General features: G+C 38.4%; 1 protein-coding gene across 3 annotated transcripts; it reads right to left on the bottom strand.

Moving 5' to 3' along the window:
* Positions 1-1,247: 1,247 nt before the first annotated feature.
* Positions 1,248-19,268, bottom strand: LOC122066970 (RNA polymerase I-specific transcription initiation factor RRN3). 3 transcript variants are annotated; one of them, XM_042630814.1, is made up of 17 exons: positions 19,113-19,268; positions 18,491-18,669; positions 14,899-14,982; positions 14,697-14,768; positions 14,545-14,616; positions 14,222-14,458; positions 11,853-11,963; positions 11,649-11,762; positions 11,057-11,182; positions 10,894-10,962; positions 10,600-10,706; positions 4,276-4,359; positions 4,075-4,171; positions 3,114-3,233; positions 2,177-2,361; positions 1,638-1,911; positions 1,248-1,520 (listed from the first exon to the last, which is right to left on the bottom strand). In XM_042630814.1, exons 2-16 carry the CDS (start codon positions 18,605-18,607, stop codon positions 1,665-1,667), a joined length of 1,842 nt encoding a protein of 613 aa, XP_042486748.1. In that variant the 5' UTR covers positions 18,608-18,669; positions 19,113-19,268; the 3' UTR covers positions 1,248-1,520; positions 1,638-1,664. The 3 variants fall into 3 exon arrangements, with proteins under 3 accessions (XP_042486748.1, XP_042486745.1, XP_042486746.1); XM_042630811.1 differs by having other exon boundaries at positions 1,248-1,911; XM_042630812.1 differs by having other exon boundaries at positions 1,248-1,911; positions 19,109-19,264.
* Positions 19,269-25,418: the final 6,150 nt, after the last annotated feature.

Below are 25,418 nucleotides of genomic sequence, written 5' to 3'. Positions count from 1 at the left end.
AAGGCTACCTATCTACTAAGATAGTTGCCACTTTTCTCAGAACTTATTTATTTACTAAAAAAGTGGGTGCTCAAACTGGTGTACTTGCTTGTATCCATACTCACAATGGTGTGGCGTTTTTTCTGAAAACTAAAAATCCACTCCAAATTTAAGCTCTTCTTTTGGAGATTTGTCCATGAAGATACAAAGGGCATCCTATGAAAATGGGTGGACATCAACCCCATTTGTGGTTTGTGCCCCGACAAAAGCGAGAATACTTGTCATTTATTTCTCACATGCGACTTTACAAGGAGAGTCTGTGTTGCTAGACCTTTGGCTCTCAAAACCGATCTTCTAAACACGTCGTCTTTCATTTCAATAATCATCTTCTTATTTAATTCTAATAATATCCCCAAAAATAATTTGATTTACTTTTCAATGTGTTTATAATAATGTGCTACTACATATGGCAACATAGGAATTAGGTCATCTTCAGAGATCAGAGATCAGAGATCAAAAACCCAACCCATACTATATCTGAAACAGGTAGAATTCGGAACTTCTCTTTAGATTAATACTTCCCTAGTGAACAAAAGGTGATATCCATACCCCAAAAACCCACTCGGTCAATAAATCTAGTGACTTGCTCAAATGTTATTCTTCTTTGCAAAGGGATAACTAATAACAGAAACAGCATTTCGGGTTGGGCGACAGCCTTTATAACTAACGGGAAATGTTTCTTACTCCATGCCAACATGTTGATAGGAAATGGTACGGAAGCAATAGTAATGAGTCCCCTACACGGGCTAAAAAAACAAAGGAAGATGGATGGGAAGTGGATGAGGCTCGAAAAGATGAAGAGGAATTAAAGAATTTTAGGGAAACTAATGATATTTAACCGATGGCCATTGAAATTGAAAATTTTGTCTAGATCTAATATGTATAAAGGCTAACAACATTACATGAGGATTCCAAACAAGGACGAACCCAAGGATCCATACAAAAGGATTGGCGAGTTATGACTAATTACAATAAACACCGTATAACAACCCATTAAAGTCTTTACTTACTATCTAATATTTTTTGGCTTTCTTCTTTCCATCCAAAAAGAAAAACTGTATAAAGGTATAATTGTTCACAAGTTTTTTTTTTTTTTTTTTTTTTAAGATAAACGTTCACATTAAATCCAAATAGAAGACGCATTTTAAACTCTGCCCACACCTCGTGTACTCAAATATTAACAAGCTTATGACCAGGACTCTTGTCGGTGACCAAAAAGTAAAAAAATAAACTATTACAGTAATCAAGTAACAGTGTCTATTAGAAATAGTACCACCCAAATATTAATAATCAGGATCATAAGTAAAAATATACAACTCATACAACATGTTCACTAGCTGAGAAATGTTGGATAGCTCCTTAGGCATTGTATTGCATCCCAGACATGTATCCAATCGATATGTATAGCCCAGCCAAGGGATCCATCCATCTGTATCATTTTTTAGCATGATAATACTCTTTACTCCCCAACTTGTGTACTCCTGCTCCGCATACACAGCAGCTGGCCTCAAATCTCAGATAAGGGATAATCACTACAAAATTTGCTTCATTCTAGTACCTTTCTGTATTCACAAGCATCCAAAATTTAGTGTCCTCACCATTAATTGTGAGAGACATTTATGAAATCACAGTGATTCTGGACTCGTAGAAGGTCGTATTTTAGCAGGCATTCTCATGGGTGCCCGAGCCTTTGGTGTAATGGACATTTTGTTCATTGAGCTCTCAAAGTCATCGAGATCAATGCCATGCTCATCAAAGCTCCTAGCAGCATCATCATCATCATTATCATCATCTTCTTCACCGCTTGCTTCATCATCATCATCGTATGTAGTTCTAACCATTGACCAATACACAAAATTTGGACGAATAAACCTTCAAAAAAAGGGGGCAATCTCAAGTGAGGTGAAACCCTGAAGACAAACCATTAAAAAAAATCCTAAATACTTGTAGCAGGGCAAGTATCTGGCCCAGAATATAGTGAAAAATCATTATATTGGACCTCTTTTTGACCTATGATATGGGTCATTTTATGGATCAAATCTTTGAAAATGTCTTATGCACAGGGGAGGCACTAAGAAACCTTCCTTCCAGGCACGTACCTCTATGGGGCATGATTAGATGAGAAAAAAAAAATTACCTGTCAGATTTCTTCAATAAACATGGGTCGAAAGGGAAGAACATGTCCAATCTTTCTGTCCCTCCGAAAGCCTTGGACGAATCTGATTCCAGCAAGTCACTGAAAAGGAAGTTTTCTGAAACAGTGAACAGGCGAGCAGCCTTTGCCTGTCGGAGGAATTCCTTCACTATGGAAGGCAGGCACACCTGTTCCAATAGAAAGCTGAAAGAAATTAGGTTCAATGACTCTAGACAGGTATACATATGGCAAGAATGTTATCCAATGAGCAATACAGAGGCCCCATGACCTTCCCCTTTTTTAAAGATGTTAATGCAGGAGGAATACTTTCGTTTTAGCAAATTCAAATATGGTGATAATTCAAGTTTCAGCATAAATAACTCTCCACTGGTAAACAAGTGAGGACTCTTCACCAGTGCTTCTGGGGTGCAGATACACCCAGATGTACAGAGAGAAGTAACAGATTCGACACATTCAAGAGGACATTGCTCACAAAGCTATCCGTGCATCATCAATATGAAATTAATACGAGAACCCTGCCAAAAGAAATGTGTACTCCTTCATTTTGTATATTGACTAACTACTACCCATGTAAAGTATCTGGACCCAAGATGATCCGCACTGGAACTCTTTTAAACCCCAACTGGATGTTGACCTGGTCTGGCTTCTCTTGTGAAACTTGGTCACAGAGGTACATTGAACCAGTCACACCCAATAATGGAATAAGACGTCAAATCAAACTTAAACCTAATTTTAGACAGTAATCAGTTAAACCAGCTAGTCAAATCAAACCACTGCATTTTCAAGCATTAATCTTGTTTCGATGCACATTGGTTCTATGATCAGATAAAATTTTGGAGGAATCATATCCACAGGTCAGTAACAATTTGAAAATACAACTCTTTAAAATGAAAGATGTATCCTAATTCCAAAATTTCACCTTCAAAGGATCCAGTGGGTGATGCAAGATTTGTTCTAAAGGCATTTGAAAAAGCTGTGATTTGAGAGGAGGCACATCAACCATCGAGCTCATTCTGAAGCAAAGCACATACATGACAGCCTGTAGAGAAATAAAAATATGAAAAATTAAGAAATATATATACATATAAAATCTGATGAAGCACGTCTTTTATCCATACATCATTTTCCTATAACGAACTCAATCCTTCAACGTTGGGTGGAAAGCAGTACAGTAGCAGTATATATTATTAATTTAAATATCCAATTACCCAAATGAGACCTCCCCCATTACCAAAGTACCAATAAAACAAATCTGAAGATTAAGGTGACAAGCACAATTTGCTGGAGATTATTTGGTGGAATAACAGTCTGTATTTCAACTCCATGACCGAAAGACTACCAAAATCAGATTGTGAGGAGCATCGAAACAGGACACATTTTCTGGCTATAACCTTTGTATATCATTGGGACAACGAAAATCAATGGCCATTACAACAAGAATGCTCATCATTCCACAAAGAATAAGTCCAAGAAAAATGAACATTCAATAGAAAATCGGGAAGAAAGATTAAGAAAACAATAATTTCCATTTTTGACATCTGGGGTAACAAATAATGGAAGACTTCTAACCACCCTCAGTTCCAACAACCAAATAATTAAAAGAATAAAAAACTTGTATAACACAATCGTGAATGGACATGGAAACAAGAAGGCAACAACTAGATAACCATGAGTATAGATGAGTTGAGAGGGTGCTTGGGTGAGACAATCCTTCAGATTGAGGAACTTAAAAATTTTACCCACACAATAGAACTCAAAAGATTGAATGACATTTAACTGCTCCCCTCTCTATTTTATTCAAAAAAAGAACCACCCAATTAATGAACTTATTCATATCCAAGAACAGATAGACAACCAAAATCCTCAAGGTAATCATGTACCTGGCACCCAGAATAAAATATCCTATGAGCTTCAGGATTTATTGTCTTCACTTCACCATCCTGAATTTGGATGTATTTATAACACCAACCAATAAGCCTGCAATTATTACGAGGGAACAAAGGTGCACAGCAGGTCAGTAATCATTTTTAAACACATGTATCATAAGTTTCTACAGTGAGAAATATAATAATGACATTGACCTTTTCAACATGTAGGAAATCAAAGAGGATGACAAGAACTTCGCACGGGCCAAATAACTACCAAGATAAGCAGCAGCACTCATCCTGTAAACAACCACTAAAAGAAAAATCAGAAACATGTTTTTCAAAAAGGGGGGGGGGGGGGGGGAGAGAGAGAGAGAGATCAGAAACAAGGATATTCTAGGATTCCCACACCCAAGTTTGCCAAAATAAGAATCCTGACTGATAAGGTACTGCAATTCAAGAATTGTAGACAAATCTAAGTCACAAATTGAAATAATGAGCCTGCGAGGCCTTGACCACACAGCCAAGGCACATCAGTGAGGCTGTTATCATGGATTATATCACCTCTAAACACTGGTACATAAAGGATCTATTATGTTTTCATGTCTTGCGCAGATCGCTGTGGTAACTTCTGCTTTTTTAACATGAGTATGGAACCAATAGACATTCAAACCCAATGTGTAGAACTGCTCTTATGCACGGCAACCAAGATTCAAACCAGAGTTCGACAGTAATGAAATAAATCTAGTTCAATGAAATATCAAGTACAAAATTTAAAGTCCAATTGATAGGTACACTTACATAAGCAATTGTATACCAATGGGAGGGTCATGGATTTAGAAGGTCATGAATGGCCATATTTTATTCTTAGAAGGAATTTTCATAAAATAAAATAAAATAAAAAGAACACCAAATCACCAAGTGGTTTAGCCCAGCACTTAATTGTGAAGCGGCAAACAGGGATGGCTCCAAGTGACGGTACACCACACCCATCTTAATTGTCAAACTTCAGCCCAAAACAAATTATTAAAGTGCCCCAAAAGTGAGTCCAAAGTGACAATTACAAACATGCCACTAGTATGAAATGGCATTATTGTAATTTTAGGGAACTTCACATTCACCATTTAACTATTCCCCTTTCATGTTTCAATCCAGAATTCGTCCACTGAGATGGGTTTGATGTCCCATATTACATGGTCCCACCCATGTCACCAACCTCATGGCAAGAAATTGTGCTTTGTCGCCAAAGCTTAATGAAATCACCCGTACAATAGAAGATTATTAAGTTCAACAATAGTAGATATGATTAAGTTGAATGGTGTGAAACAGGATATACAGCAAACCACATTGAGCTGTGATGACGATTAGGAGAGCAGAATTTAACTGAATAGCTAATTAGTGTGTGCGGTAAGAAATTGTTGATAAATACATTTATGCTGCCCTTCCCTAACAATTCAAACTTTTAGGTGAAACAATAACGAACATGGTATCAGAGCAGGGAAGTCTTGTAGTCTAATCCTGGGAGGCGCAAAAAGGATTAGGGCACACATTTCCTCTCTCTCAGTGTCCCTTGAAGAAAAAGATACCGCGTAAGCTCCACGTGCAACGACCATGGGATCTTGGCCTGTACATGTGGGAAGTGTTGATGTATACATTTACATTGCCCTTCCCTAACAGTTCGAGGTTTTAGGTGAAACAATAACGAACAAAAATCTCATTAATTCCTTCTTACTCTTCTCCACCAGCTCTCCTCCTTTCTCCAGTGTTATTGGTTTGTACTCTCTTTTCTAATTCTTATTTTGTGATGTATTTCTATACACCAATAATCTCTGACCAAAGATAGCAATCTATATCCTAATAGATTACATCCCTTGGCTTCTTCCATGCTCTTCTGCTTCCTTAATTCATTCAAAATTATTAGTATGTGGGGGATTTTTATTTTGGAAAGTTTAATCTGATCAGGAATTCAACCTAACAGTCTGTTCTTAAGTTGCCACATTTATTTGTTCGGAAAAGGGATTATCAGTAGCCATATTAGGAGTCTTAATCTTATTAATAGTCAATCATAGAGACATAACTCATTGTACAAGTAGAAATAATTCTTTGATTCTTGGTTAAGGTCAGCCTTTAACTGCTACTTTATGCAATTTTATACTGCTGATTATATTTTCAAGTGTCCCTCAAATCTTTAGGCATTATTGCATTCTAGGTCAGTTCCTCCATAATTCTCCACCTTTATTTATTTCTTTATTTATTATTTTTATTTTTCTGGCAGGGGTGTGGGTTACTAATACCACCCCCAGTATTTCCTTCTCCTAAGCCTCAACTGTATAAGCAACTCTAAACTTTCTTAACATACTCAGCCCCCACAGCCTGCAAGATTACATAGGCTCTCACTTCTCTACTGGATCATGAATATCCAACTATTTTCATCATTTAACCCCACACTCACCCCCCAAAAGAAAATGGAACCCTTGGTCCTCTCTCAAGCCTCTTCCTCATAGTAATATCACCAATTCAACAACCTAAGTTGTCCCACATTTCGCAAGAATGTGATGTTGAGAAACTGTGAGATGATTTTATGAAACTGATCAAGACAAGAAATAATAAATAACATATAACAATGAAATAAAAAGGCAACAATGGTTGACATTAGACCAAGAACGTGAAGGCAGAGTGATGCAGTTCAAGGAAGTACTGTTCATTTGGTACTGTCCATAACGACTGTGTGGGCCCCACTGAAGAGCTAGTGTGGACTGAAGATCTTATAGCTAGAATTTTCTTTTAGTAGTTGCTATCACCTTAGTTTCTGTTTTGGATGATCATGTGGGCCCATGTTGCTTCCCACATATGGAGTTATTACCATAGTTGTCAAAGCATTTGCGTAGGTATCGCCTAGGCATCCAGGTGGAAATCTACGGTCAAGGTGGTAGGGCTCCTTACAGGAGTCAAGAAAGGTGACTGCCTTGGTCACCACCAAATCGACGCCTTAGCACGCCTTGTGTCCAAGGCGGTTGCTTTTTGTATATATATTTTTTCAACTTATTTTTTTAATTCCATTTCCTTGTCATCCTTTAACTGTTACCCTGTCCTGGCGTGAATTGTGACCAGCAAAGGGAGATTGATCTCTCTCAGTTCTTTATCAACCTATCTCAAACTCTGGGGCTTGAATCAGCACTTAGGTACAATCTATACCTTATACCCTTAGTCTTAATTGTCATCCCTGTTGAGAAATTTCTCTCTTGAGAAAATATGAAACCTACAACAAGGTTTTAAAACTCGGGATCGGTCAAGGCCGATACCGATTCGATACCAGACTGTATCGGATGGATTTATCCCTGATTTTTAATAAAAATCATTTTCAATTACCATTTTCCCCATATACGTTACCAGTAGATCAGTCCATGATCGGGATCGGTCAAGGCTGATACCAATCTGATCCATCCAATACTGGCCGATCCGATCTGATCCGGTTTTAAAACCATGACCAGCAACCACCGCTGCATTCAATTTCAGAAGCTTCGAACATGAATACTATTTGATTTCTGGGATTACTTCTCTAGATTCAATACGCCTTGGTGTTGCAATAGAATACCTGAAATTTGAGTTAAATCGAGACCTATTGAGTGAAATATCTCCATTGAAGGTGTTCTGGTTCCACTGCCCCATGAGTAAGGTCGAAAATCATGACCTGGTGTTTTTTCCCCCTTAATTCCCCCCCCCCTCTTTTCTTTCTTCTCTTTTAAAGATGCGTTAATCGGGTTTCCTTTTTTTAATATCTCATTTCCTATTTTCCCCCTTGGTTTCTTCTTCTTCTTCACCTTCTTTTTTTTTTCTGTTACGGCCTGCTGCTTTTATTTTCTTTCCCCCTCTGTTACCTCCTGTGTATTCTCTACGTAGTTTTAACACTGAGTGTTGATGATCCATGCACTGGTGGTATATTTGGAGCTGCGTACGACAAAATTGTGATTTTTACAATTTACATTTGATCAATCAAACAATATCTCACTCTATGCTCTTTAAGCTTATATGATTACTTCAATTTAGTACAGCATGTCTTGCCTGGTGCAACTGCCAAAATTATCTGTTCAATATCATCATTTTCCTTCAAAAACAAATTCTGTTAGTTTCAGTGTACTGTCAATGGGAGAGATGGTTAAAATGTAAAAAAGAGGGGGAAATAACAATTGGGCACCTTGTCGCTAAGCGCTTAGGCACCCCTCCACCGCCTTGGGTCACCTGGACAACTATGGTTACTACAATCTTTCCTAGTTACTATTGTGTTTCAATTCCCATGCTTTTGATAGGCTCTTAGTCATTAATAGTAGCACAATTTTGGATCATTATGTGGGCCCCTGCTGCTCCACATGTGGAGTTACTACAATCTTTCCTACTTACTATCGGGTTTTAGCTTCTATTCTTGTAATAGGCTCTTGGTCATTAAAAGTACTAGCAACTATGAGTCTTTTTATTGCAGTAAGTCTCTAATTTTTGTAATAGCTAGGGCTCTTCTTTCTAGAAGTTACCAAATATCTAGGCCAACAAGTAAAGCACACAATGAGGGTTACTGATTTTGTATTGTGGCCACTGGTTACTATGAAGAAAGAGGAAGTGGGCAGCTAGCCAACGATTTGATGTTTAAACTGGATCAAATGTGTAATGTGGAGAATCAGTCACAGCCCTTGTAATCAATCAGACACAGCCCTTGTGGTGAAGCAGGTGGCAACCAAGGTGGTGAAGCCTTGGAGTGAGGGAGCTTATGCCCCACTGCAGGCCATAGGTGGTGAAACCTACTGGTCATACCTTCCTATTTTCTTCCTATTCCCTTCTATGTTGTTACTGTCGTTCACTTGTGTTTACTTAAATCCTATCATTATTATTAAGTTCTCTTGTATTCTTTTTTCCAGCACTCTCTTGTGTTTGACCTACTGTTGGAGAGCATCATGGTACTCTCCTACATCCCTACTCCATTCTTTTGACCTACACATGGTATTCATCAGATAGCTAGTTCATGAATTATGTAGTTTTTCCAACTTACAAATTTTCTGTTTTTCATACATTCTATACTCTCTATTTCCTATCCATGTCAGTTTCCGGACCGTTAACTTCCTGCTATTTTTACCACTTGATCACTCACCCCCATAGATCCTCTAGAATATATTAATTTCACTTTCATTGATTTCATCATTTGAAAGTTCGTTCACTCTTAAGTTTCTGTTGTGTTCTAAGTTCACTGTGATTCTGTTTTCTGTAGGTTTGTTAGAGTTGACTTGTTTCAGCCTACCATCCCTCATCACAAAGGACATGAAAGTTTCAGGAATTAAAGCCTAATGATGAAGCTCAAAAATTTAGACCCATAACCTAACCATTTTTATCTCCAACACCAAAATACACTTCTTAGCAAAATAGTAAAATCAATTAGTATAAAACCAGCAAGTTTTCTCCTCAACTAATAAAGCCCACACCACCACCTTGATCCTCGCCATGCTCATGTCATCCTATATTGGGGGAGAAATCTAACGTGGGTCACCCCTAGATACAACCTTTTTCCTCGGTTAGATTCTTTCTCTACATATTTCTCAAATAAACTTGCAAACCCATATTCTTTTTGTCTTTCCTCAATTTCCTATGCTCTTTCCTTCTTCCAATTTCTTCACAGATTGAAAGGACAACTCCAAAAACAAAATTGATCATATTAGAAAGATAGATATTAGATTACTTGTTGCCAAGAGTTTTGTGGGCTGGTGGTTTGTATTCAAAGGATTCATATGTTGATTACTAATCAAAAAAATCTCCTTTTTCCAAATTTTTACTAGCATAAATGATCAATTAGTCTGTAAACTTGAGTTGCATTTAAGCCTCAAAGTTGGTGTCGCAGTATGTAAGAACTTTAGTGATGGGCTACAAAAGGGGAAAAAAAAAAAAAAAAAAAAAAAAAAAAAAAAGAAAGAAAGAAAGAAAGAAAGAAAGAAAGATATTCCTATCAGGACACTGAACATCCAATTAATATATGAAAGGTAAACGACAAAATAAGACAAGCTGCAAAGAAATCAAAGTAATTTTAAGGAGGCAGGGAATGGAGGGAGGAGAGAGAGAGAGAGAGAGAGATGGAGAAGCAGCCCTTCATTTTCTGACAATAAGAGGAAAAACATGTAAACAAGGCTGTAATAGTATATTAATACCAATCAGAAAGCACATGCCTTAGCATTTCGGTCTGCCAGCACTTAAGAACCTGAGAACCTTAATGGTGCTTTCAGGTGAAAATGAAGTATTTAAGACTTTCATAAGTCTTAACCTGTCACCTAGTAGACTCTCAGAGAGAAGTCCCAGGCTGATGAACCTCATCAATGCAAAGTCTGCAAAGATGAACACACTGTCCAGTGTCCATTCATAACATTGTTATACATTTTTAGACTGGAAAAAGACAAAGTTACCAAAACTGAAATACACTAAACAAGGCACAATTTTTCTACAAGAAATATTCCACTCAAGAGGTTTCAGACAACTCTAACAACAACTATAAAATCTCTTGCAACTTACCTAGTAAGTGGAGGGTGAGTCTCACACATAAATATATCTGAAAGCAAATTTGCAAATCTCACAGCACAACTTCCAGGATCAAGTGAACAGGAATAGAACATCACAAACTGCAATAAGAAAGCAGCCGAGTTTCAGTCAAAGGTGAAAAAACAATGCATACATAGTTCCTGAATATGACATTTATGAAGATAAGAAACAACTACCAGAAGTTTATTATGAAAGGCGAAAAAATAACAAGAAAAATCAAGGAGCACACACTTACAAACAGCAAAGAGGACCAGAAGCAAGAATTACCTGAGCAAACTTTGACTTGTAGGCATTGAGAATAGTGATCCGAAAGGATTGAAGAAGAGTATCAAATACCTAATCATATGAAAAAAGCAGAGAGGTAAGAGGGCCAACCAGAATAGGACAAACCTAAGAGATTGAAAATACGTAAATACAGTAGAAGGAATACCTTGGCAAGACGGCCTTCGTCATAACATGATTCCAGATGTTGACACGTGAGTAGCATCAAGCTATCCAATTTGTCAGCAACCACATTGCCTCCAAAGTTCAGTCCACACATAGTTCCTTTCGAAAACTGAACAATTCAAGAACATCTGAGCTTTTACTAACAAGCTTGGAAAAAAATCCAATGTCTGCTGAATAACTAATTCAAACATATAGAAGCTGTCCTCCACCCTAACTTGGCCGTGTACTTGGCACATCAGGGTTGGTGGGACTCAGCACTCAATGGATCCAAAAAGGATAAAACAGGGGAACAATTAACCCACCAATATTATCCCAAGTCCAAACCATCTGATCCAACAACTTCCCTGGAACCCTCACAAAAGTGCCATGTGTAAGGGAGGAAGACAGCTTCATCCCAATCTGTTCAAGAGCAACAACAATAACTTGGCCTTATCTCAACTAAATGGGGTCGGTTACATGGATCCTTACCCCGCAATCAGCTATATTTGAGGCCATACTTGATGCAAGGTCTAACCTATGCATGTCTTTCCTCACCACTTTAACAATAAAAAATTTAATACATTAGGAAAGCATACCTTTGATCCATCTTTCACAACAAAATCTTCAGTTTCCTCTACATCTTCTAATTCCATGTGAAATATTCCTTTACTTGCATCCTCCTGTATAATCTCATCCCATCCTATCTCCACCTGGAAAACAATATACACATAAAATTATTTAAAAAAACATACATAAAGTTATTCCAGAATATTTTTCGTAAACACAGCTGCATTACTCACGTCTAAATCTACAAGCCTATCCACCACTGCCATTAACATTGTGCTACCAATAAGTTCTCCAATTGCACTGCTTTCCAGCCTGAACATGCTCTCGACATAGATCACGAGTAACTAGAAGAAAAGAGGATATATCCTCAGAACTAAGCCAAAATGTTAACAACTAAGCAGACAGAAAAAGGATGTAGAAATATTCATCCAGAAGGGTTAGGTAAAGAAGTAACATCAGCAAAGGAAATAAAAAAAAAAAAAAAAAAAAAAAAAAAGATGAAATTAACAAAAGAAATAGAGAACAAAGTAACAATGCTTTCGGGCGGACAATTCACTTAAACTTTCAAAAAGAAACTAGATAATGGGGGCAGCAAGCAAGGCCAGCATAGAGACATCTTCAAACAGTAGAAATAAAGCATTTGTCTCACTCTCTGATACATAAGCCAGCTCCAGTCTTCTCCAATGGGTTGACATAAGTTATTCAAGATATCAAGGGGAAAAATTAACATGATAAATGGAGATTTAGTAAATGCATTCTTGACATAAAATAAAAACAAAACATAATTAGATAATAAACACTTTTTTTGGGTAAAAAGATAATAAACACTGGGATTTGGTAAAAATGCATGTGCACATGCACAAATAAATGTAAATGCAGAAAATAACTCCATCCCAGATAATTTGTTTCTCCTTTTTAATGAATCATACAATGATTACTGGTTTATCAATTAAAATCCATCTTGTTTGATTATTTGGATCTTGTCCACCCTAAAATGCTAAGCTGAAAATGTTTGAAATTTAATCATTTTAAAAATAGGAACATTTTGCAATTATTTTAATAATTGTACTTTATCTCCTGATGCAGAACCCGAGTCACAAAACCCTCTTCGGGTTTGCTTATGGGTCAACCCAAGCATACAATAGGCAAAAGTAGAAAAATAATTGCAATTACTCGAAGTTTAAGAAGGGAATTGGCAAAACAGTAAATAATGAGGATCCTAAAGACTCTTAAGCGATAAATAGGAAAGAGATACAAAGGTGATAAAGACCAAGGTTAAACTTGGAGGTTAAACTTGGAATGAAATATGTTAAGAGGACAAATAGGAACAAAGACCGAAGGGAAGGGTAAAATTGGAAAGTGGTTGACTAAAGTAAGGAATAGAAGATATTGCGGGAGTTGGGTGGTATTCAACCTCCAGCCAAAACAGGAGGCGGAAGAAACCAGCACACAATGACGGTTGGCTCTGAGACTGGAAATATTTTGCAGTGTCAAAAACCTAACAAAGTCCAACAAATTGACGGATTTAATCAATACTCAAGGGAACCTGCTGGAAGAGAACCTGACAACACAAGTAAAATCAACTGTGACCTCCAAACAATATTTCACAGCATAACGAATGACCTGTAAGGAGTTTAGGGATCAGATCAACTATGTCAGTGCAGAATTTGCCCATAGTTTCAGAGCCAATAGATGCCACTTGAAGGAGTTCAATCAAACCGAGCAGGCAGTTAGATAACACCCAGAACAGAGCATACCAACAAGGACAAAACAGAACTGTATAAAGAAAAAAATAATGAAGAGGTAGAGAATGGGAGGAGGTACCACAGAGGAAGAGGCGAGGATAAAAGATGCGAAAGAGGGGGGAAGGGATTGTACAAGCCACGCAGGCTCCAACCAAACAACTCAAAGTTCATTATCTTCAATATGTCCAATGAATTGGGTTACAAGCATATTCATAAAAACGAGAGTGAAAGTTACGTAATTGTAATCTGTAACTGAAATAGAAGTAAAACCTAACTCTCTCTCCTAATAATCTTAATCCAATCTAATTCTATAATGGAATCAAACACTAAAACTAAAAATAGAAGGAAAATCTAGCCTAAGTAGAAGAGTACAAGATAAATCCAAATAAGCAAATAAATAAACTACTAATATCCTACAAGACAAAAATCCCAATTCGGGCCTAGTTTTCGGTCAGAACTATCAAGCAGGTATGGCCTGGTCCAAAGAACTGCTCCTGCATCATCTCCTCTGCAGGCCCCACTGAATGGAGGGCAGAAAACCCACCTGTAACATCATCTATCACAAGCCTCCATAGTCCACATAGATAGTGCCATCCGGCTGAGAAAGTCTCAACAAGTATCAAAACTGTTTCATTCGACAGAGCAAGGGCCATATGCTTAACACAAGCAATCCCAACCGTGATTAAACATAGATATGTTTCTGGAAAACAAGTGAAGGGGACCACCTCACCGCTTCCCTTCCCCAGACCAAAAAAAAGAAACGTGTTTTGAAAAACCTGCCTCCTTTATAGATAGTCATCCACATATATATCCAATATAAAAATTTTAAATAAAATTCAAGTTATATTATTACTCACAGCTTCATTATCAAACATGTTCGGCATTCTCCTTAGAATTATGGGCAACAATCTTGAGGGAGCAAGTGGCACCAAGTAAGCAATGTCAGTCAACGCTGCATGCACCCGGTTAAGAACCTCATCCTTAATTATACAGCCCCGAGGCAGTCTCAAAAAACTAATGAAGGATTTGGGTGGCATAAAATTCCTAACAAGCATATCCAAACATGAATCAACAAATACTCCATTTGAAACAGCCTGCAATACGATAAAAGTAAAATATTATCACAACAAATCCGCTCAAGGTAAGATCCCTTGAAGATAATGCATCAAAAATCACATACCAAAGATTTAATTAGTTCCACTAACGCATCCACAACATCAGGTCCATAGTTCCACATACTCATCCCAAAAATCTGGAGAAAGAACAAGTAATGAAAGAATTTTCATGAAAACTGACGATACACAGAGAAAAACATACGCAGCATTAACTTACAGATGATAGAAGAGCTTCATGGAGAACAATATCAACATAGGAAACCACTCCAGAAAGTGCCTTCAAACTTGTCTATACGTAGCCAAAAAAAATATCATAAATTTGTTGTCACAAAAATGATAAATATGCCAATATGCTGAATTGCATTTTCAGGTATGAATAAATGCCTGAACAAGATTTTAGTCAAAAGGACATGATTTACCACAAGCAAGGCCACCTCATCTGGAGCAAGACCTTCACTGTGATGCATGACTCCAATTAGCTGGTTATAACGGTCAGTGTCCCCCTACATCAGCAAAGTCAAGCTTTTTACATAAAAATATATATTGTTTAAACTAAATTACATCATCAAGAGTAGACAATCTAAAATAATGCACAAAGAAAATATAGTGTAAAAGAAATATTGTGTTGATGGAAGCCTTCAAACAGAAAATAGAAAGTGGGGCAGGAGGGAAGGCATTGAGGAAAACTCATCTTATAATGACCAGCCCTAGAATTTTTTTCTTTTTTTTTAAGCAAAATATCAACACAAATACATACTTTCAGAATTCAAATAAAACAACATAGAACACGGTAACTTTTCTCCTGTCCTTTTCTATTTCAGGTCTGTTTGATAACTAAATCTTCCATTTGAAAAGAGGCAATGCCCAAAATGATACAAGCACAGTTAGATCAGCCAAAAGGTACTATTATTTGTACGAAATAATACAGAAAAGGCATGCTTAAAGTGAAAGGTACAAAGCTAGCAAACTAGCGGAAACAGGAGTAAGTACTAGGGTTAAGTGTATTTAGTTCTATCGGGTCAGCAATGAGGAAAAATAAGAGAGGCATGGAAACTTGGGATTCACAATAACCTTTTTTTTTTCCGAGGTACTTGAGATTATGAAGCAGAACCTAGGGTTCAGAGATAGAATCATAGAATTAGGTAGGAGGGGAAAATTTTTTCTGCGTGATATCTAGTACACAGAATTATTAGGTACCAGGGGGATTTCAGTTGCTTTAGATTTTGTAAGCATAGTTAAGACAACACGAATGTCTACAAAACCATATGGTCACAACTTCGAACTCACTTGGAGGCCCATCACTAAGGAAAATATACTTCACGACTCAGTTTAAAGAGCTCAAATAAATGCAACGCACTAAGATCATAGGGCCCATTTGATTCATACATTAATCTAGATTCATGTTTTTGTCATAAAATTGGAGACCTAAAATTCTACCAAGTATGATCTTCTTACCTATCTAGTCCAACTCTCTCTCCCTCCATTCCTATTTCATGTATTATTCGTTTATTATACAGCTGTGCTCATGAGGGTTACACCTCACTTCTTAGTTAAGGAGAATGCATCATGTCACGCCTTATGGGGGTTAGAAATACTGCAATAGAGAAGAAAACTCTTTATCAGATCTTATACTATGCTCATCTCCAGAAGCATTTTTAGCTTTCTCTCCTTTAATTGCGGTAGAATCTACATTACACAGCCCCTTCATTGTGCCTCAAGATTATGAAAAGCAAATTATGACCCCTCAAAGTGTCTCAAAAATAAAGTCTGCACCTCATCAATGAACAAGCAGTTAAGAGATGGCTGAACATCTCCTCGTTAGGATTACACAACAAGCAGATGCTGATGATACAGGCAAAGGATTGGTAAAAACCCCTATTACAGGTTATTTGCCCAAGGGAAATTCAAAAGCAAAAACCCCAAAACAAAAATAAACAAGATGATTTAATGCGTAGAAAGAAATAAAACAGCAAACTAGAGAATAATAGAATAAAAGGGAGAGGTTTCCCATGACGCCAGAGTGCAGTTTCCCAGCGATAGGCGTAAAGGCAAAAGGTTGTGGAGCCATGCCTCCTTGGCATGGAATGTGAGGGGGTGTGGAATGGAATCTGCACACTGGCATCATGAGCATGGATCATTTTACCTAGACTAAATAACAAGAAAGCTAGAAAACCAAACCAGAAAAATCAACAAGGCCACACTACCCTGAGAAAACAACAACACAAATAAGGAGAAACCACCCAAAATTCTAAGTCCCAACCAATACCAATGCGAATACCAATACATGAAGGCTACCAATACCTTAGTCTCAACTTCATTAACCCAATACCACAAATAAACTTGTTTACAACACTATATAATCAACCCTTCGCAGAAACAAGACTAGATCTAGCCTCTAAAAATAAAATTGTAAAATGTTTAAAAACTGACTCTTCCAGAATAACAGACTCCGAGTATGAATTTAATTACAATATAGCATCTCCCATGAGCTCTCAATCCCTTTCCTAAACAAAGACCCAATAAAGACACTTTACTTAAATTATTTTATGAAATAAAGCTCCTAATCCGATTATACTTCTTACATAAGATATCCAGTCTCTGATCAAAATCCCATCAGCAACTTGGCCATAACTCTCCTGCTACAACTCAGAATCGCAAGATCTTGGTCTCATTGGATACGTTACTCGATAAACTATCAAACAACACCCATTCAATGGATAGTAGGGAAGTTATGGACATCCAAGAATACATTCTAAGAACAGTGACAAAAGTAACACAATTCTCTGTAACCCGACGCTTCCCAATCACCATAACTACTGATCCAATATTCTGTGGAGCATATCCAAACCACTCATTGGGATGCTCCTGCATTAGTTGGCCGTTTGGGTTTTTTTTCTTTTTGAAAAACAAAATATGAGATAACCAACTTGATTCCAGTATATACTTCATCTCCCATTTGCACTTCCTCTTTTTCATGAAATGTCAATGTTGAAATCAAGCCTCTGCTGAGACTAAGCCAAAGAAAGGGGTGATATCTTGAAAGCTTGTGAAATCTGGTAAAACAAAATGAGATTCCCTCTTCAGATGCCATGTGTCTCATGCATGAAAGATCAGAACCCATTAATGGACAAGGCAGGATTGATTGACAATGCCAAAGAAGAACATGAACAGACTTTTTTCCCTTCTTACCCAACCATCTAATGGAAGAAATCACTTCAAAGTCTTTGTTTTCACTTTCCACCATCCAAATGGATATCTAAAAAATTACACACTAATATGACCCGGTCATGCAATTCAGATTGCTCATATAGTCAATAGCAGGGTTTAAAAACAGGAATCGGGATCTGGATCTGTCTCGGCTGAATCCGATCTGGATCGGCCCGAACTTGCCAATCCAAAACCGATTTTCAAACCCTTCTGTACAGGTGATCTCTAGTGTTGGATTCAACATAAGGGGGGCACAATCAGCCAACATAGAGGGACTCAATCATCTTCTGAGACGCCATGTAGCAGTTGGCATGCAGGCACCTCGCCTTGACGCATTCATACACAATATGTACTTTACCTGTTTGAAATGAAATCTTTTTGCCATAATTTAAAACATGACAATGATTCTCAAATTACTGGCACTAATGACAGAAAGAAGTGATTTTCATTCAGACCAGAAAGCCCAAGTTTAGCATGATCAACAACAACAACTCAGCCTTATTCCAACTAAATGGAGCTGGCTTCATGGATCCGTGCAAAGTCAAAACAAAAAGTAAAAGGAGAGAGACAACCACACAACTCAGAAAAACCCACCTAAATGGCGTCAACCCAAGTTTAGCACGATCCCGCAGACCATATCAAACAAATAGATTGAGCCAAGTACCATATGACCAATGAGTATTAAGTATAAATAAGATCAAAATTTTCATCCAAACAGTATACCACCCAAGATTAAATGAAGAGAGTAGTTCAACCAAGTCACTATATCAGGATATGTGACTATGAATAGCCGAGAATGTTTACCTGGGCGACCGATTTAAGGGTGTCTCGAACATAAGAGACTACCTCTGAATCGCTAAAATCAACATCCGCCATCTCCTCGTAATATTCTGTTCCGTAGCTTGCTAATTCCAATCCCATGGTCTCTAACTCGCGACAACTTAGCTCAATTCAGCTCAACTAAGCCCAATCCCAAGTACACCCTGCAACAAACAAGAAGGAAACAATAAATCAAAAAATAATAGAGTTCCAAGAGTAAAGAGAGGAGAGATAGAGAGAGAGAGAGAGAGAGAGAGAGAGAGAGAGGTAGTAGGATGATGAAAGCATGCATACTCTCCAGATAGAAGCAATCAGAGGAAAACAAAACTCTCCAGATCCAGGAAATTCAAAACACTAAAGAGAAACCATAAATATTGAAAGAAATTAATCCCTGAAAATTTTTCAAAAAACATTCAAGTTTTTTTTCCGGTTCAAACCCTCTCCGTTTCTCCCTATACACTACAGTCCACCGCTTCCTCAAACACGGATAGAAGATATCGAAGTAGAGAGAAAAGGAAGCGCTGAGGGCAGGGAACTTGAAGAACAGAGGATCCATAGTAAAACCCAGAGCAGCTTGTGGAAGAGAGAGTGAGAGAGGCTTACTTACTGCACGAAACCCTCACTGGGGATAGCAGAGTGCCAGAGCGCGGAAGTGAGGCCTCTAGGTTCGCTTGCGTGAGACCGTGAGAGGCAGCAGAGCGCTTTGAGCTGCGAAAAGAGCCTGGACATGGAGAGACGAGTGCAATTAGGCCTTAGGTTATCGAGTTGGAAAAGACTTTATATATGCTTAGGTATTTGGTCGGTTGGGTTCAGGTTCAATTAGGATTCGATTGAGTTGGATTTGGTCTGGGAAGGGAGAAATTTCGTTTTGGATTTTTTTATCGTTTAGTTATTTGCTCAGTTTACCATACAAATTAAGGGAAATCCCTAATTTGCTACCCTTTCAAGTTTTAACATCTTGGCAATTTACACCTAACTATGTATTTGGGGTTTTTTTTTTTTTTTCCTTTTAGGTGGAAGTAAGTACAATCTGGAAATGCAGGGTCTTCACATTTGAGAGGATAATGTGACGCAACAATGCAATGAGGTTGTGGAAAGATTTTAGGGTTGATTTGTGGAGTTTATTCAAATGAGCTTCTTTTTTTTTTTCTTTTTTTTCTTTTTTTCTATTTTTCTTTTCATCTTATGGTCCAAAATAAATCCCATCTAGCCTTTAGATTGGTATATATCATTCTTTAAAAAAAAAGAAAATTGACATGTATTAGTATCACATGTTTCTACACTACTATTAATATAATAAAAATTAATACTTAATATTATAATCGGAGAGATCGTCTCGAATTTCAATGCTTAATATTATGAATTAGTTTATGAGACCATTTCTTTTCAGTTCCTTTCTTTCTAGAAAGAGAGATGAGAGGAAAGGAAAAGAAAAGAAAAGAAAAAACCCTCTTAGTTAGTATTATAATCCTTATTTATATGCTTTAAGGTGAGACTGAGCAACAGCAAAATGAGCAAATTGAAAAACTCTTGATGATTTATGCATCACTGTTACGGATACGCCATAGTGTTGTGCGGAATGCGCTGGTCCGCTTTCGGGAAAAGTGTGAAAGCTGAACTGTGACATGTGTTGGCTTGGCTTACTTTACTATGAATTGACTAGAATACCCCGGTGGGTTTGGACCATAGTTTTAAAAATTGGATCGAAACGTATCAGTCAGGAATAGGATCGCCCGGATCAAATTAGTATAGCCTAAGATACCGATCTATTGGTAAAATATAAGGATAAAATGGTAAAAAAATAAATAAATTCAGGTTGCATTTGGTAGTCATTCAGTTTCAAAAATGACGTTCATATTAAAAACAAAATTTTCAGTTTCTGTGTCAAAATATCGTTTTAAAATTTAAAAAAAAAAAAAATAGTGTTTGGTGAACCTCTTTCAGGAACGACTATCCTAGTTGTTCACTTTGTTTGTATTTAAAACGAAACTTAAATGACGGAACAAGGTTTCATCGTTCCATCATTTTGCGTTTATTTCGTTTTTAGCGTTTTTTTATTTCCCTTTTCGTTCCAAAAAAAATAAAAAAACACTAAGTTGATCCTAAATGTTTTACTCTGTTTTTTTTTTTTGTTCACATATAACAAAAAAACGTCAGAAACATTTTTCTAAATGACTAACAAACGCAACATCAGTCTAATCTCGACTGATACTGCTTGAGACCAGCTCCGAGTCTTAAAACCTTACCCTTGACTAATGCAAGGTCTGGTAGTTATTTCTGGCCTATCAGTAAATGGTTCCAATCTAATGGTTTTCATATGATGAGAATAAGGATTGGGATCCTGTTCAATTAATTTTTCGTTACTTCTTTCAACCCTTGGCATGTAGAGGTCAACAATCAATATATCGAAAGGGCATGCCAAGTCTGTGTGGGAAACCAACCGGGGGTTCATATATTGAAGGAAACATACAAATAATTGAAAATAAAATGGATCACTGAAATTAATAAATAAATAAATAAAACTGTATGATTGAATTTAACTTTGAATTTGATGAGAGAAGATGGGAAAACAGTTTCTATTAGGGAGTGTGTTAGACTTTTCCATAAATGGCCTTGTCGAGAACGATCGCTCTCTCTTTAGTCTTTGTATTCATAAGTCGAGGTGTTGTCAAGCCCTATAAAGGTTGTTTTCACTTGCAACTACGAAAAAAGGGTTGACTAAGCGTTGCAATGAAACAATTTCTGCAAGGAAAATTGAGACAAAGATGTGAAACTAGCTCTTACGCCAATTCTCTTGTGTTTGTCTCTCTCTTCCTCCTTATAAAATGATCTGCAATGCATGCCCCCTTATGGATAACAAAATGAAAGAAATGATTGGGTCTCGTGTCGGTGTGGGAGGTATGCTCTTCCCATACCTTATTTATCAACAAATGGAATTAATCTGTCGCATGGCAAAGGGGAGGAAGGTCTTCTTATGTAGGACTTGTGAAAAATATTTTTTTATTAAAAGAAAAGCACTAATAAAAATATGTGTACAACTTCTATGTAGACCGACCCTGTATGGAAAGAGTTCTCCATGCAACACATTTTTGTATTATCAAACAGGCCGGTTGTAATCTTGTGGATAAGTGAACCTCACGATCTAATAACATGTTAAATTTCGGCCGAATTAAAGTTTGTGAAATGGTAAAATAAAAGATTGAAAAATCAAGTATTATAATCGGGTGTAGAGGAAAATTTATATTGACCACTGATCCATGGATATTCATAGGAGCCAAGAGGCGATAGTGGCATCGGTCTTCTCGTTCCATGAGGAAAAGGTCCGGAATGGCCTATTTTCATGTCTAAATCGGGAGTTTACGGGCTCTCAAGGGTCTCATAGGTTCACTAAACATACTCAAAAGGGCTTTCCTTGAGTTTTCAACAACTAAAGCGCTAATGCGCGCGCTGTAGTTTTTCAGCTTGTTCTGGCGCGCTAGGCACCCAAGTACTTGTTTTAAGGGCGACTTGATTCTTTGTGATCTACGACCATCGTTGCCTTGACTCTGTTAGGGGCCTAACGCTATAGTGGGGCCCTTGATTCTTGGTTTAGAGTTGGGGGTCGCCCTAAACTAAACGAGTAAGTAGTTTGCTGGGTTGCGCGCGGGCTGCCCCAGCTCCCAACTCATCTGGAGAATGAATTGGGCCCCTGTGTTGATGATCTACTAGTTGATTCAAGATCTGGGTGATTCACCCCATTTAAGGAGCGTTAGCGGCGTGCTTTCTGAGTTTTATTTACACCTGGAATCTGCTGGCCCATATCGATAGAAAGCAAGGGGGTAAGGGTAGGCGTTGTTCAGCTCAAAAGGGCTAAAGACACACGCGATAGATGGTGACGGTGCAAATACATTCCGTGCCTTTAACCCAACTCAAGCTGAAGAGACTTATTCAATGGTCACCGCTAACTGCTTTTGGTCCGAAATCTTTGGGGTTGCTTTTTCCAATAAACGTTGGTTACATTTCTTTATGTTATTTGTACACGTAACTGGTTTAATGGATGAGTGCTCTTGGAGTAGTTCGGTCTGGCTTTGAACCTACGTGCCTATGACTTCGTTTCCCAGGAAATCCGTGCAGCGGAAGATCCTGAATTTGAGACTTTCTACTGGAATATTATTGTTCGGGTACGACCGGACAACTACCGATATCTAAAAATATCTTTTATTAGAATGTTGTTGTTAAATTGTTAGATATATAGAAATATCGTAAACTATCGGATCAGGTATTACTTAGATGTGAAACTTGCAGACCTCATTGGTTGTGATATTGATCTTACGGGTGAGTTTGAAACTTGAGCTTGGTCCGGTTTTGGATCACAGTAATAGTCCTTAGAACCGAAATCGGAACCAGACCGAATTCCTAATTCCAGACCGATTGACACCCCTCTAAAAGCCTTACTTGAAAAAAGCTTATTTCTACCATAAAATAATAATAAAAAAGAAAGAAAGAAAGAAAGATGCTTATTGTAAACATGAAGGGAGAGGGTTGGGCATGCCACTAGCTTTCCGTAAGCTAGCAGCATGCATCAATCACATGTCTTGACAAGAGGGTAGGGGGGGTCTTTTCCAAAAGGGAGAGGAAAGAGGGTGACAAATGTTAGGCACCTTGATGGCGCATCCAACCTTTTCCAAAAAAAAAAAAAGAAGAGTGGAATTACTAATTATTTCAAGGGTGCTTCTTTGTAACAGAATTGGTAATTTTGATTTTTTTTTTTGTAGAAAATGGTAATTGAAAAGCTGTAATCTACTTTCATTGCCCTTTTTCTTATTTTTAAAAGTTTTTCATGTCAAGGGTAAAGAGCGATTTTTACCATTATGTTATCATCAAGAGCTGTCATTGTCACACCCCGTTCACATTGAACCGGGCCAGTGACCGGGTTAACACCGATTAACCCAAACCTGCCAGGATCATCTGATACTGTATTCCACCATAGCATACACACAACTAATATAAGCTCATCAGATCAGCGGAAGACTAGGTTTACCTGTGAATGTTCCCATAATACTTGATACCCGAATTGTGATACAATAGTTATATACATGTGGGCCCGAGGGTATGATATTTACACAATAAAAGTACAATTCACATATCAAGTACATAAAGGAAACCATCAAAATAATCAGAGTACACAGCTCGGCTCGGCATTAAAGGCTAGAGCTCAGCTCAGCATCAAGGGTTGAGCCCAACTCGGCATCACATGGTAGAGCTCAACTCGGCCTCAGAAGTGGAGCTCAGCTCGGCATCAGAACTGCGGTCCCGCAGCACAACTCTCGCACGAGCAGTTAATGCTGTGCTCTAACTCCTCAGGGGCCCACCAGTCCTCTTCAGGGAAGTTGACTGTGGGACCCACCCCGTGCTCCTCAGATGCATGACCTACAAAATCATCTAAAAAGGGGGTACCTGCGGGATGAGCTCACTAGCTCAGTAAGTGGTAAGATGGACCACACAGCAGTCCACACATCAAAACACAATCATATGCACTACATGCCATGCAATACATTTTAAATCACATCCACCTAAGCAACATTACTAAGTCTTTGGTTTAGTGTTACTACAGCCACAGTGCACGTATACTCCGGGTACGAACCGCGAACTCCATCCCGTGATACGCCCATAGGGCTGTCAGAGAAGGCCCACCGTGAGTACTTGGAAAAGTAAAAACAATGCCGTCCACCGGCACTCAACAGAAAAGTAAATGACTGAAATTAAAGGTGCTGACTCCAGTAATTTAAAAGTAGTACGATTGGCCCTCTTGAATGTACCACCGAGGTTACCGACTGTCCTAATGACCCACCGGGCGTTATGTCTAACCGCCATAGTGACCCGACAACCGCGACCACTGCTTCTCCCCAAATGGTAACCCAACACCTTAACCCTTGTTGGGAAGGGTCGTAGCACGAGATGGTGAAAATCCTAAACTGCATGCTCTTATATGATAATAGTACGATTGCATAGTGCCATCACGTCCCATACCACGGGCCACCAATGCACTCGTTTCCAAACCGACTACGACATCTAGTCTATTAATGCATTGTGCACAATGATGTCAACATTCATCACATAAGCATCTTATCACTTGGCATTTAGAAAGTAAACATAGCACACATGCATAACAATGGGAGGATGACTAATCTACATAGCATATTCATGATGGCATGACTAGACTAGATACATTTAAATGAATGCCAAATAATGCCTTGAAACAAGGCCAAACGCCCTCTCCCCACTTACCTGTAGTGTACAAGGATTCCCGTTCGGTACGGGTGAGATCCGGTGCGAGAAGCGTAGGATTTGGTGAACCTAACATGATTGAGCGGGGTTAGTACTTCACTATTTTGGAATCAAAATTAACGAGCTCCGATGACAAAATCATGTTTAGAACGTTAAAAGAAGGTCGCACGTCCGATTTGGGTCCAATCGGACGCAAGAATCACATTCGGGGCCTCTCAGGTGGGTCAGACAGTCCACCTGTCTGGCCCACCTGTCTGGCCCACCGGTTTGGCCCACCGGTTTGGACCGACGGGCAGGTTGGCCGGCCGGTTGGGCCAGGGGGCCCTGCTAAGACCAGCGGGCAGGGTGGCCGGCCGGTTAGCCTGTCGATCTGGTCCACCGGTTGTGCCCGAAGGCCCTACCCTCTCAGGCGGGTGCTCACAGGCGGGCCAGATGGCCCACCGGTCCTACCCACCGGTCTTGGCGAAAAAACTGTTGTTTCTTCCCAGCTTCTTCCATTCTTTGGGGATTCAAATGGGGCTTTTCCCAACTCATTCTTCACACTTTCAATGTCTTATAGGATGGCTCTAACCTAGATCTAGGTTAGATTCAAGTGATGGGAAACCATCTTACCTTCTTTGCTCAAGAACACCTTCAAACCCTCAAA

This window comes from Macadamia integrifolia, unplaced genomic scaffold (genome assembly GCF_013358625.1).
Source record: "Macadamia integrifolia cultivar HAES 741 unplaced genomic scaffold, SCU_Mint_v3 scaffold2644, whole genome shotgun sequence".
Taxonomy (NCBI): Eukaryota; Viridiplantae; Streptophyta; class Magnoliopsida; order Proteales; family Proteaceae; genus Macadamia; species Macadamia integrifolia.
This window is presented reverse-complemented; position numbering and strand designations above follow the sequence as displayed.